The sequence below is a fragment of the Gekko japonicus genome, unplaced genomic scaffold (genome assembly GCF_001447785.1).
Source record: "Gekko japonicus isolate JY-2015 unplaced genomic scaffold, Gekko_japonicus_V1.1 scaffold127, whole genome shotgun sequence".
In the NCBI taxonomy this organism is placed as follows: domain Eukaryota; kingdom Metazoa; phylum Chordata; class Lepidosauria; order Squamata; family Gekkonidae; genus Gekko; species Gekko japonicus.
This window is the reverse complement of record NW_015170891.1, coordinates 1,458,702-1,472,773: the sequence shown is the minus strand read 5'-3', so window position 1 is coordinate 1,472,773 and position 14,072 is coordinate 1,458,702. Positions and strand designations below refer to the sequence as shown.

The window sequence follows — 14,072 nt, the reverse complement described above, 5'->3', positions numbered from 1 at the left end:
CTATGAAAGTGAAGAAGAGACCACCCACCCGACTTGGGGGATCGGGACCCGGTCCACCCCCACGGGGAAAAAACCCTCCTGCCCCCCTCCCTTCTAGACGACCCGCCGGAGTTTGCACAGTGCGGGTGGGAGCACCTCCGCTCCCCGCCCCGCCTCACCTTGGTCCGCGGCTGCTGGCCCTGGGGCGGAGGGGCAGGAGTCTCATTCTTCCAGAACATGGACGGGCGGGCACGGAGCGCGGCGCTCCCCTCGCGCGGCGGCCGCCCAGACGGGACTCAGACGAGGCGGCTGCTCAGAGACCGAGGGCTTTGCCTGGGACGCGCCCCCCCCCCACCAGCCGTGTAAGTTCTTTCCTTCCCCCCTCCCCACGAGACGGTGGGGGGGGGGGGGGAGAGCGAAGGAGGGCCAAGAAGCGTGCAACCACGCTCCTCTGTCCGGGTGGCCCGCTTCCACGGCGCTCGGCCCGGAGGCCCTTGGAAGGGTAGGAAGGAGGGCGTCTCTGAGGATGCACAGAGTACTTTTCCGGCCACCAGCTCTGGGTGCTGTCCCGAAAGAAGCCGAAGCCCCAGCCCCTCGTTTCTTGGGAATGAATCGCTGAGGCGCTGGAGCTGAATATTCTCCATGCACATTTACAGGAGCACAGATGCACACGTGGCTGTAGGGCTTTCACTCCCTTTCCTTCCCTGTAGACGCACAACTACAGAGTCCCTGGTACACTGCAATGTGTAAAGGGTACAGGAGTGTTCATCACTAGCAGCCACCAGCTTCAGCAAGCCAGCCAGTTGCTGGAATGACAGAAGATCCAGTGCCCTTACCTTCAACTACGGTTTTTAGAAGGCTCCCGGGGGACCAGGATTCCTTAAAGGGCTCCTTTCCTTTCTCTTTGAATCTAGCATGGAATTCATACACTGAAACAAACAGGCAAAAGGGTTTCTCTGTCTACATAGATGTTGGCACCTATTTTCTGCACAGAATTGTGCAAAGAGGCGTCTATATAGGGATGCAACGTGTGCACACACCTGTGTATCCCTCGCTTGCGTCGTCTGCATCTTATTGTACGCTTCTCTGTGCAGAGACCTTTGTTTTTGCACTCTGTAAAGTGGCACACTTTAGGGGCATTGTGGAAATAATAAAATGGGGAGGGGCTGTGGCTCAGTGGTAGGTCATCGGCTTGGCATTCAGGTCCCAGGTTCAGTCTCCAGCATCTCCAGTTAAAAAGATCAGGCAGTAGGTGATGTGAAATATCTCAGACTGACACTCTGGAGAGACGCTGCCAGTCTGAGTATGATGGGCCAATGGTCTGATTCGGTATAAGACAGCTTCATGTGTTCATGCTATGGGGAACGTTGATATTCCCCCCCCCCCCGTAACAATATGAGCATGCTGACCACTAGAAAGCTTTCAGCTCTCCCTTTAAAATTTCACCGAGACATACAGTTTCAAAGGGTAAGAACATAAGAACACAAGAGAAGCCAATGTTGGATCAGGCCTATGGCCCATCTTCGATCATGTCACCCCTCAGTCGTCTTTTCTCCAAGCTAAAGAGCCCTAAGCGCTTTAACCTTTCCTCATAGGGAAAGTGTTCCAACCCTTTTATCATTCGAGTTGCCCTTTTCTGCACTTTTTCCAAAGCTATAATATCCTTTTTAAGGTGTGGTGACCAGAATTGCACACAGTATTCCAGATGAGGTCGCACCATTGATTTATATAGCGGCATTATGATATTGGCTGATCTGTTTACAATACCCTTCCTAATAATCCCCAGCATAGCATTGGCCTTCTTTATTGCAGTCACACACTGTCTCGACATTTTCAGTGAGTTATCCACTACAACTCCAAGATCTCTCTCTTGCTCAGTCTCTGCCAGTTCAGACCCCATCAATGTGTATTTATATTTAGGATTTTTGGCTCCAATGTGCATCACCTTGCAGTTGGCCACATTGAACCCCATTTGCCATGTTGAGGCCCACTCGCCCATCCTTGACAGATCCCCTTGGAGTGCCTCACAATCCTCACTGGTTTTCACCACCCTGAACAACTTTGTATCATCCGCAAATTTAGCCACTTCACTGCTTACTCCCAACTCCAAATCATTAATGAACAAGTTAAAAAGCAGTGGACCAAGTACTGATCCCTGTGGTACCCCACTGCTTACACCCCTCCACTGGGAGAACTGCCCATTTATACTCACTCTCTGTTTTCTATTAATTAGCCAGTTTTTGATCCATAAAAGGACTTGTCCTTTTATCCCATGATTTTTGAGCTTACTTAGGAGCCTTTGATGAGGAACTTTATCAAAAGCTTTCTGGAAGTCAAGGTAAACAATATCTATTGGGTCCCCCTTGTCCACATGTTTGTTCACTCCCTCGAAGAACACTAATAGGTTAGTGAGACAAGATCTTCCTTTACAGAACCCATGCTGAGTCTGCCTCAATAGGTTTTGTTCATCTATGTGCCTACTAATTCTTTCCTTAATAATGGTTTCCACCAATTTACCCGGTATCGACGTCAGACTGACTGGCCTGTAATTTCCCAGATCTCCTCTTGAACCCTTTTTAGAGATAGGAGTGACGTTAGTTACCTTCCAGACCTCAGGAAGGGAGGCAGATTTTAAGGAAAGATGACATATTTTTGTCAGGAGATCCACAAGTTCACATTTGAGTTCTTTCAGAACTCTCGGATGTATGCCATCTGGGCCTGGTGATTTATCAGTTTTTAAATTGTCTATCAGTTTTAGGACCTCCTCTCTCTTCACCTCAATCTGACTCAGGTCTTTCTACACCCCTCCCGAAATCAGTGGTTCTGGAGTGGGCAAGCACTTCTCATCTTCCACAGTGAAGGCAGAGGCAAAAAATGCATTCAGCTTCTCAGCCATTTCCCTATCATCCTTCAGTACTCCTTTTACCCCTTGGTCATCCAAGGGCCCCACTGCTTCCCTGGCTGGTTTCCTACTTCTAATGTATTTGAAGAAAGTTTTATTGTTGGTCTTTATATTTTTTGCTATATGCTCCTCATATTCCTTTTTTGCCTGCCTGATCACAGACTTACATTTTATTTGCCACAGCCTGTGTTCCCTTTTATCAACCTCACTGAGACTAGCTTTCCACTGCTTAAAGGAATCCTTCTTACCTTTTACAGCTTATCCGTGCACCCTTCAGAACTAGAAATGTTATTTCAAAAGGAAAATAAAATTAGAGATGTTCTGGATGCTACATTTTGTGACAAATTTGGTGCTGGCTCAAAATATACAAGCTTACCCATGGCTTGTTTGACTGACAGAAAGGGCACAACCCTATTTTGATAATCCTCCTCAGACATGAAGGCGGCTTGGACCAGTCCGGAAACTATCCCACCAACTTTGCACTGATGCTTGCTCTAGAGTAGCAACCCAGCAAGGTGGTGATTTGTGGTTGGACCATCCCCATAACCTTGACTCATCCTTTCCCCGACCTCTACAACCTCCTATTTCTGAGCAGACTGGAGTCAAAACAGGTTTGCCAGCTGTGTGGAGAGGAAGGTGCTGATTTCTAAATCTCCCTTGCCAAATAGGCACTATTTGCTCTTAATTTATTTAATCTTCTTGGACTCAAAACCCCCCCCCCACACAGATTTTTACACACTTTTAAAGAAAAATGGGTAGTTGCTATGTCACTATAGCAATCCAGCTTTTTGTTGTTCAGTCGCACAGTCGAGTCCGACGCTTCGCGACCCCATGGACCACATCACGCCAGGCCCTTCCTGTCTTCCATTGTGCCCTGGAGTTTGCTCAACTTCATGTTCGTTGCATCTGTGACACTGTCTAACCATCTCATCCTTTGCCGTCCCCGTCTTCTTGGACCTTCAATCTTTCCCAGCATCAGGGTCTTCTCCAGTGAGTGCTCCCTTCTCATTTGGTGGCCAAAGTATTTGAGCTTCAGTTTCATTATCTGGCCTTCCAGGGAACAGTCAGGGTTGATTTCTTTTAGGATTGACTGATTTGATCTTCTTGCAGTCCAAGGGACCCTCAAGAGTCTTCTCCAGCACCATAGTTCAAAAGAATCTATTCTTCGGCGCTCGGCCTTCCTTATAGTCCAACTCTCGCAGCCATACATGACTACTGGAAATACCATTGCTTTGACCATGCGGACTTTTATTGGCAGGGTGATGTCTCTACTTTTTATCATGCTGTTGAGGTTCGCCATCACTTTCCTCCCAAGGAGCAGGCGTCTTTTAATTTCATGGCTGCTGTCACAGTCTGCGGTGATCTGGGATCCCAGGAATGTGAAGTCTGTCACTACTTCCATGACTTCTCCTTCTATTTGCCAAGGAGTGATGGGGCCGGATGCCATGATCTTAGTTTTTTTGATGTTGAGCTTCAAGCCCACTTTTGCGCTCTCCTCTTTCACTCTGAAAAAGAGGCTCTTAAGGTCCTCTTCACTTTCTGCCATTAGAGTGGTATCGTCTGCATATCTGAGGTTGTTGATCTTTTCCCCAGCAATCTTAATTCCAGCTTGTGATTCATCCAGGCCAGCATTTTGCATGATGTACTCTGCATATATATTAAATAAGCAAGTTCTAACTGTCGCTTCTTGACCCTTATACAGGTTTCTCAAGAGACATGTGAGTAGCAATCCAGCTACTGCTGCTTAAAAAAAAAAGCAAAAAGCCCAGCAGCAGGGAAGGGAATATAGGGAGAACAAGAGACACAAGGGGATACCAAGGAAGAAGAACAAGGCACGCACTCCTAAGTGGACACTCTGTTGCCCCTGCAGGTGCCTCTGCATTTGCAGCTGCAACAAGTGCAGAATGGGGACTTGTCCCTGCATGGAAGCGGCAGTAACTGAGGTTGCTGATCAGCCCAAGGCAGGTGGCAGCTTCTCTGCTGCATCTATTGGGGCAAAGTACCATGGATTTGATAGATAGAGTGCCTGAAGAACTATGGACGGAGGTTCGTGACATTGTACAGGAGGCAGCAATCACCACCATCCCAAAGAAAAAGAAATGCAAGAAAGCAAAGTGGCTTTCTGATGAGGCTTTACAAATAGCAGAGGAAAGAAGGAAAGCGAAAGGCAAAGGCGAAAAGGAAAGATTTACCCAACTGAATGCAGATTTCCAGAGAACAGCAAGGAGAGATAAGGAGGCCTTCCTGAATGAACAGTGCAAAGTAATAGAAGAAAACAATAGAATGGGAAGGACTAGAGATCTCTTCAAGAAAATTGGAGAAATCAAGGGAGCGTTCCATGCAAAGCTGGCCATGATAAAGGACAAAAACGGTAGGGACCTAACAGAAGCAGTTTAGGAAAAGATGGCAAGAATACACAGAAGAACTATACAAGAAAGACCTCGATGTCCTTGACAACCACGACGGTATAATCACTGACCTCGAGCCAGACAGCCTGGAATGTGAAGTTAAATGGGCCTTAGAAAGCATTACTAACAACAAAGCTAGTGGAGGTGATGGTATTCCAGCTGAGCTATTCAAAGTCTTAGAAGATGATGCTGTTAAAGTGCAGCATGCAATTTGCCAGCAAATTTGGAAAACGCAACAGTGGCCACAGGATTGGAAAAGGTCAGTATACATTCCAATCCCCAAGAAGGGCAATGCCAAGGAATGTTCAAACTATCGCACAATTGCACTCATATCACACGCTAGCAAGGTCATGCTCAAGATCCTACAAGCTAGGCTTCAACAGTACGTGGATAGAGAACTACCAGAAGTACAAGCTGGGTTTCGAAGAGGTAGAGGAACGAGAGATCATATTGCCAACATTCGCTGGATTATGGAGAAAGCAAGAGAGTACCAGAAAAATATCTACTTCTGCTTCATTGACTATGCTAAAGCCTTTGACTGTGTGGATCACAACAAACTATGGCAGGTCCTTAAAGAGATGGGAGTACCAGACCACCTCACATGTCTCTTGAGAAACCTGTATAAGGGCCAAGAAGCGACAGTTAGAACCGGATATGGAACAACTGATTGGTTCAGCATAGGAAAAGGAGTACGACAAGGATGTATATTGTCACCTTGCTTATTTAATATATATGCAGAGTACATCATGCGAAATGCTGGCCTGGATGAATCACAAGCGGGAATTAAGATTGCTGGGGAAAAGATCAACAACCTCAGATATGCAGATGATACCACTCTAATGGCTGAAAGTGAAAAGGATCTAAAGAGCCTCTTGCTCAGAGTAAAAGAGGAGAGCGCAAAAGTGGGCTTGAAGCTCAACATCAAAAAAACTAAGATCATGGCATCCGGCCCCATCACTCCTTGGCAAATAGAAGGGGAAGTCGTGGAAGTAGTGACAGACTTCACGTTCCTGGGATCCCAGATCACCGCAGACTGTGACAGCAGCCATGAAATTAAAAGACGCCTGCTTCTTGGGAGGAAAGCGATGGCGAACCACAACAGCATGATAAAAAGTAGAGACATCACCCTGCCAACAAAAGTCCGCATGGTCAAAGCAATGGTATTCCCAGTAGTCCTGTATGGCTGCGAGAGTTGGACTATAAGGAAGGCCGAGCGCCGAATAATAGATTCTTTTGAACTATGGTGCTGGAGAAGACTCTTGAGAGTCCCTTGGATTGCAAGAAGATCAGATCAGTCAATCCTAAAAGAACTCAACCCTGACTGTTCCCTGGAAGGCCAGATAGTGAAACTGAAGCTCAAATACTTTGGCCACCAAATGAGAAGGGAGCACTCACGGGAGAAGACCCTGATGCTGGGAAAGATTGAAGGTCCAAGAAGACGGGGACGGCAAAGGATGAGATGGTTAGACAGTGTCATAGATGCAACGAACATGAAATTGAGCAAACTTCAGAGGACGGCGGAAGACCAGAAGGCCTGGCGGGAGCTGGTCCGTGGGGTCGCGAAGAGTCGGACTCGACTGTGCGACTGAACAACAAAACCATGAGAAAGCAAAGGCTGGTGAGGGGAGTCACAGTTCCTGAGTCTGACATCCAGACTGAAAGGAAAATGACTTCCCCTTCTGCAAATGCAGCACAGGCCCATTGGGCTGGTGATGAGAAGGAAACAGAGACCGATCAGCTGTCTACTCATCCTTCCAGAAGGCCTTCTATGCCCTGACCTGGATTGCCCAGGCAAGCCCGATCTCATCAGATCTCGAAAGCTAAGAAGGACTGACCCTGGCAAGAATTTGGATGGGAGACTTCCTGAGAATACCAGGGCCGGGAAGTAGAGACAAGCTATCAACCACTTCTCTGAATGTCCTCCAATGCCCCAGTAGGAGTTGCCAGAGGTCGCCATAACTTCCAGGCACAGGCACACACACAACCCCCCCCCCCAAAGGTCTTCTGCCCAGTCAGCCTCTTACTGGATCTGGTCCACTGAGAGCAACTGTCACACAAAAGTCCCAGCCTTTTAAACCAGAGCTGCCAGGGCATGAACGTGGTATCTTCAGCATGCAAAACAGTTCCTCCACCCATGATCCTTCCAGCTAAAGGAAGAACAGCTGTAAGACTCAGAAGTGCCTTACATGCTGACAGCAAGTGTGGTTCTCTAGGGACTCAAGTAGAGGCTGAATCTACCCCACCCTTCCCCATGGAGCTCAGAACAGTATTGTCAGAGTCCTGCAGCAATCAGTTTTCAAGAACACTCCTTTAAAAGGTTTATGTTTATTGAGTACAGTAAAGGCAGTTCTTCTGGGCATACATTCATTGTCAGAACTAAAAGCAAAATAGAGGTTAATAAGAATATTATATTAAACATTGTGCAAAGTTTGGACAGTTTTATGATTTGAGATGTATGGACAACAAATTTTTTACTCAAAGTATGAAAGGATGCTCCCATTTTATGTTTGTGTTTAGTATTGTTAGTGTTTGTCTGTATGTCTGGTGTATGTTTAATAAAATTAATTTATATTAAAAAAAATAAAAGCGCGGGCGCGCAGGCTAGTGATATAGAGAAATCAAATGGGTCAGTGGGTGGATAAGGGCCAATCAGGAGTCCCGCAAAAGCTCACCTAAGCTAACGGGCAAGCAAGCATTCCCAAGGAAAAGGAGTAACAAGGTACCAAGGTCATCCAGTAAGGCCAACGGGCAATAAGGATGCAGAGAGAAGTGAAACTAAACATTCCAGAGAAACAGGCAGAGACCATTTATCCAGTGTTCAGCATCTCTCCCCCCCCCCAGTCCATGGCAGCTGCAGAGCTGACAAGTATTCATTTTCCTCTCTGCTTATCCTCACTCCAGTGTTGCATGGTATATTAGGGTGGGAGACAGCATCTGGCCCAGGCCAAGGCCATCCACTGAGGTGGTTCATGGTCCAGTAGGGATTTGAATGAGCCCTTCCCTGTACCAATCACTACACACGAGACTGTGTGCAACAGGGCAAGGTTGAGTAATTTCTGTCTCCTTACTTGCAGGTCATTGGTCATGTCGCTTCCCGACACCCATCACCATCAGAGTTCTTGGGTGTCAGGTAAATTCTGTATTCCTTTCCCAGGACTTTATCGCTGCCTCTGCTGCCCTCTTCCTTTATCAGAACGTTCCATATTCTACCAACCCCCCCCCCCCCCCAGAAACGTTTAGTAAAGCCTGTGAATAAAGCCCCTATTTGCATACTTAGATGCCTTTTTAGAGGTCTGAGGTAGGAAGAAGAAAGGATTGGGGGGACAGACTATTTGCATACAATTTGATCAGCATAATCAATTCCAAGCACAGAATTGGAGTTACAAGGAACAGAATTTTCTTGTGTGACTCTGCAAGCCCTGACCGTCCATTTTTTTAAAAAAAATCAGCATGCAAATAGCATTGGGAGACAGAGAGCTGTTGAATTTTGCTAATTGTTCCCTGCATCTGAGCTGTGTTGCAGCAGACCCACTCCCCTCCCCAATGAAACACGGGGTCATTGCACACATGACCATCTTTTGGCATGCCCTACAGCTGCTTTCAGCAGAACTCCCACATTTTCAAGACTATGCAACCAAGATGCCTCTATAATCTCATCCATCCTCCACGATCACTCAGCAGAGAACGGTTGCAGTTTTGTCAGAAGGGTTTGGCTTAGCCTGCTGGGAGCTTTTAGAGCATGGAAGAATGTCATAAAGTCACCGCTTGTATGAATTTTCACACACAACCCTTCTAACAGCCAACAGAGTCTGTAATGTAAGTAGCATCCAAAGGGAATTTTTTTGGTTTCATCCCAGCCTCAACATTCCCAGTGCCCCACTCACAGTCCTACTACAAGGCTAAGGAACAGAGCCAGAGATGCTCGTTCATTATAAATTCCAGGCCCCGCTAGCAGGAAAAAGTATCTAAGTGGTTGTCTGTACTTATGCAGAGCTATATTTACCCGAAATGAAGACAACCCTGAATTTAAGACTACCCCCCACCAATGTTCCCTCTAAGCTGTGGAGTCCTGTGAGCAAAAATTCTACTTTGTGAGCTACAGGCATCAAAGTTGTGAGTGAGAGATTTGGCTATTGCATAAATTAGTTTGCTCTGGAGCCATCCTTTCTGAGCTAAGACAAAAACCTGTGAGCTGGAGGCTAAAAAACTGTGAGCTAGCTCACACTAACTCAGCTTAGAGGGAACACTGCCCACCAGTTACAAAAATTTTAAAAATGACTGTACGTAGTACTAGCTTGCACTTGAATATAAGACAACCCACTCTTTCTTGACAGCACACCCAGAAATGAGTCTAGTCTTCCTTTTGTGTAAGTACAGTATTAAAAATATCAACTAGCCATAGAAATGTGAAATGCAGCCACCAAAACAGCACAGCACATAGGAAAAATGCAGGAACTACTCAGACCAAAAGCGGGACTAGAAGTCTTTGAAAAATGTATACAGGTCAAAGAATGTCTCCCCTCCACCACTGTAGATGTGTGACCTAACAAAAATCCAGACTGCACAGAAGAAGCAGCCCACAACATACACCATTGTGTGAAGGCAAAAGGAGAGGGGGAGGGTTGGAGGACTGCATTTTGCAACCTCTGTTTGTGCAAAAAACAGAAAGGTGAATTTGCAGGTAGAATTGCAAAGAGACACCTCTGACCTTTTGGAGCTGTTTTGCTTTGCACACGGAGACACATCACAATGCTGTGGGAAGCCAGCTTCTCACAAATGAACTTTTCTTGCTGTACAAACAAGCTTATAGGAGGTGGCTGAAAGCATTTTTCCCTTTTGTAACACAGAAACTGTTCAGAGCCGACTGCCACTCAAAACCCACCAAGGACACACTGGGATTCTGCTGGTGGTTTTCTACAATGCTGCATGCTTGCTCCAAATTCCATATGAAGACACACCAAAATTTCTATATGGTACACCCCACATTCACATTGTTTTGTAGGTTGGTCCAACCTTTTTCCAGAGAGTCTGCATCAGAATGCAAACATCTGGCTGAGGGCCCAAGAAATGGTCAGAAAATACCAGGTGTTGCTAAGTGGGGTTTGGATCTGATTGGTAATATAGATAAGAGGATACTTAAAAAACAAACAAACCTCAGGACACAAGATCAGGGGCGAGGGAGACTAAAAGAACTGCAAGCAGAGGTCATTTCGGGGGGGATCGCAGTTCCCCCGGGTGAGGTACGGGGGGCGGGGCACATGACGAAGCCCCGCCCCCCGCTTCCGGCCGCCCCGCTTCCGGCCCTCATTCAGCCAGGAGGAGGCAGGAGAAGAGGGAGGGCAAGTTGCTTCCTCCCTGCCTCTCCCCACCCCTGCCTGCCTGGGGCCAGGGAGGGCCTTCGCGGGGCTTCCTTGCACTCCCGCCGGCCTTGCAGGTCCACCGCCGGGCCCCTCATGGGGCTCGGCAGTGGAGCTGCAAGGCCAGCGGCAGCGGCCGGGACCGTTGGGGACGGGGTGTGTGGCCTTATGACACACTTCCGGTGATGTCAGGGGGTGTGGCATATGCTAATGAGTTCCCCTAGCTCTTTTTCTACAAAACGACCCTGACTGCAAGGTCTCCATTTACATGGAATCTAGCAGGGGCTACTCATTGGAAGCACACAGTCAGGAAGGGGGAGGGAATCCTGAGCTTTCCACTGGGGCAAAGAGTGGCTGGATTGAGGAAAGGGTACTATAGCTGCACTGTCTAGTCTGTAGCAACCTCCTTACATCACAAATTGCACACACTTGTTTGTGTTACTGCAACCCTCACTAGAACCTCAGGACTCGAGTGTGATCTTGCCTCCACTTGAAGCAACACAAAAAAGGAAAATAAACATTTAAAACACAAAACAATGAAAATAAGAGCTCAAAGATTTCTAACAATAATGGCACAAATAATGCAAAGTTGCATGGTTTTTATGGATTTCAGTCTCGTGGAACGGCAATTTAAAAAGCTGGGATAGAAGAAGGGGGAAAAAAAGATTAAAAACCCTAGACACCAACACAGGTGAATGTTGAAATAACACAAGAGTGCAGGAAATTCAATGTTATTTGGCCGGGAATCTACTTCCTAATATGGCAATGTTCATTTATCAACAGCAAAAGAGACAACCTGCGGAACACAAGTTTGTAGGATTCATGTTTGAGATGAAATGCTTGAAAGTATGGGAGCAACATATACTGAAGCCAGGTGAACAAGATTTCCAGTAACTGGGAAGAGACTCCAATATCTATTTTAACTTGTTGCTGTCCACATGTAAGCGAAAGTATACAAAATTATGCAAATATGCTTGATTTGCATAACTGGGATCGAGAATTTCAACTTTTATTTTGAAATGCATCAGGACAGCCAGTGTTAGAAAAAATTGCGCAGAAAGAAAAGGAATTAAAAAAGAAGCCTGGAAAAAAGCAAATTATCAAAGAATTAAAGTTGCTGAAGGAACAACTGAATGAGACTTGGAATCAGGAAATGTATTGGAATTTAAAGAAGTTACAACAGAAATCTTTTGAAGGGGCGAACAAACCGGGAAAATACTTAGCTTGGCAACTTAAGGCTAGAAGAGAGAGAAGAATGATAACCAAAATAATAGAAGATGGAAAAGAGTTCGTTGATCCTAATGGAATAAAGAGATGTTTCTTCAAGTATTATGCTAAATTATTCCAAACAACTAGAGTTGATCTTGAGAAGATTAAAACATATTTAAAGGAGATTCCACTACCAAAAATAAGTAAGGAATACAAAGATTTATTAAATGGTCCAATTCAAAAAGAAGAAGTGATGAAGGCAATAGAAGAGACAAAGTTGGGGAAGGCGCCTGGGCCGGATGGATTTACAGCGAAATTCTACAAAAAGATGAAAGAAGAAATTTCCCCGGTCCTGGAAGCTTTAACCAACGAAATAAGAGAAAACAAAAAGGTGCCGGACTCATGGAAAGAAGCAATTATTTCTTTGATTCCAAAGGAAGGACAAGATTCAACAAATGTAAAGAACTACAGGCCAATATCTCTTTTGAACAACGATTATAAAATCTTTGCAAAAATTATTGCAGAAAGGGTGAAAAACTATTTACAAACGGTAATTTCTGAAGATCAAGCGGGCTTTTTACCCAAAAGGCAGATTAGAGACAATGTAAGAATAGTAATGGACGCAATTGAATATTATGAAAAGCACCCAGAAAAAGAAGTAGCTTTTCTGTTTGTTGATGCAGAAAAAGCTTTTGACAATCTTAATTGGAATTTTATGCACCAGATGATGGAAAAGATTGAAGCGGGACAACATTTTAGAAATTGTATTGAAGCTATCTATTCTGAACAAAGAGCTAAAATAAATGTGAATAAAGAACTGACAGATAACTTCAAAGTACAGAAAGGAACAAGGCAAGGTTGTCCGTTATCACCGTTATTATTTATCTGGGTATTGGAAATACTTTTACAAAAAATACAGTACGATCAAGAAATAAAGGGCTTGACACATAAAGGACACCAATACAAATATCGAGCATTTGCAGACGATGTAATGTTTATGGTGGAAAACCCAACAGAAAAATTGACATTGCTTTTTCAAAAAATAAAGGAGTTTGGAGAATTGGCCGGCTTTTACGTAAATAAGAATAAAACAAAACTTATATGTAAAAACATGATCAAACAAAAACAAGTGGAACTACAAGAACTGGTACAATGTGAAGTAGTTAAAAAAACAAAATACCTTGGAATTGAATTAACGGCAAAAAATATAGACCTATATAAGAATAATTATGAGAAATTATGGACTAAGCTGACTCAAGATTTTAAGAAATGGGATAAAATGAACTTATCACTGATGGGAAGAATATCAGTTATAAAAATGAATGTCCTACCACGTTTGATGTTCCTGTTCCAAACAATACCAATTCTGCATAAAACGGATTTGTTGGCCAAGTGGCAACAAGAGTTGTCAAAATTTGTTTGGGCAGGCAAGAAACCAAGGATCAAAATGAAAATACTTTGTGATGCCAAAGAAAGAGGAGGTCTACAAATGCCAAATCTTAGACTATATTATGAAGCGGTTTGTCTAACATGGATGGATCAATGGGTGAAGCTTGAAAATGACAGATTGTTGGGGTTGGAAGGGCATGATTGTAGATTTGGCTGGCATGCATATTTATGGTATGACAAGATAAAAATGGACAGTTTTTTTAAACTTCACTTGGTGAGAAAAGCTTTGTATATGGTATGGACAAGATATAAGAAGTACCAGAGTGACTTAAGACCATTGTGGATTGTACCAGTAGAAGTGTTGATATCTTACTCAAGACAGCGAGGTAGAGACTGGTTGCCATATAGAGATTTAATTAAAAAAGAGGGAACAGAGTGGGTAATGAAAAAGCAGAATGAAATTGAATATGAATATGAGTGGTTGAAATATATGCAGATTTATGATCTTTTTAGATCTGACAAAAAAAACTATGGTTTTAGAGAGGAAAAAAATGAAATTGAAAAGGTTTGGGAGAGTGGAGGAGGAAAAAATATTTCTAAAATGTATAAGGTGTTGTTAAAATGGTATACTGAAGATGAAACTGTTAAAGAACAAATGTTAAAATGGGCTATTAATATGAATAAGGAAGTGGCTATGGAAACCTGGGAATATTTGTGGAAAAATTCTATTAAGATCTCGACATGTACTAATGTTAAAGAAAATTGTTATAAGATGATGTATAGGTGGTACATGACACCTAAGAAGATTGCAAATATGAATCAAAATAT

General features: G+C 44.4%; 1 protein-coding gene across 1 annotated transcript in view; it reads right to left on the bottom strand.

The window, feature by feature from the left end:
• LHX6 (LIM homeobox 6) overlaps positions 1-8,375 on the bottom strand; it is a 32,709-nt gene extending 24,334 nt beyond the window's left edge. Inside the window, exon 1 of the mRNA XM_015418414.1 lies at positions 8,358-8,375. Within this exon, the coding sequence (XP_015273900.1) occupies positions 8,358-8,375 (18 nt within the window). The remainder of the gene's footprint in view (positions 1-8,357) is intronic.
• Between the last annotated feature and the right edge of the window lie 5,697 nt (positions 8,376-14,072).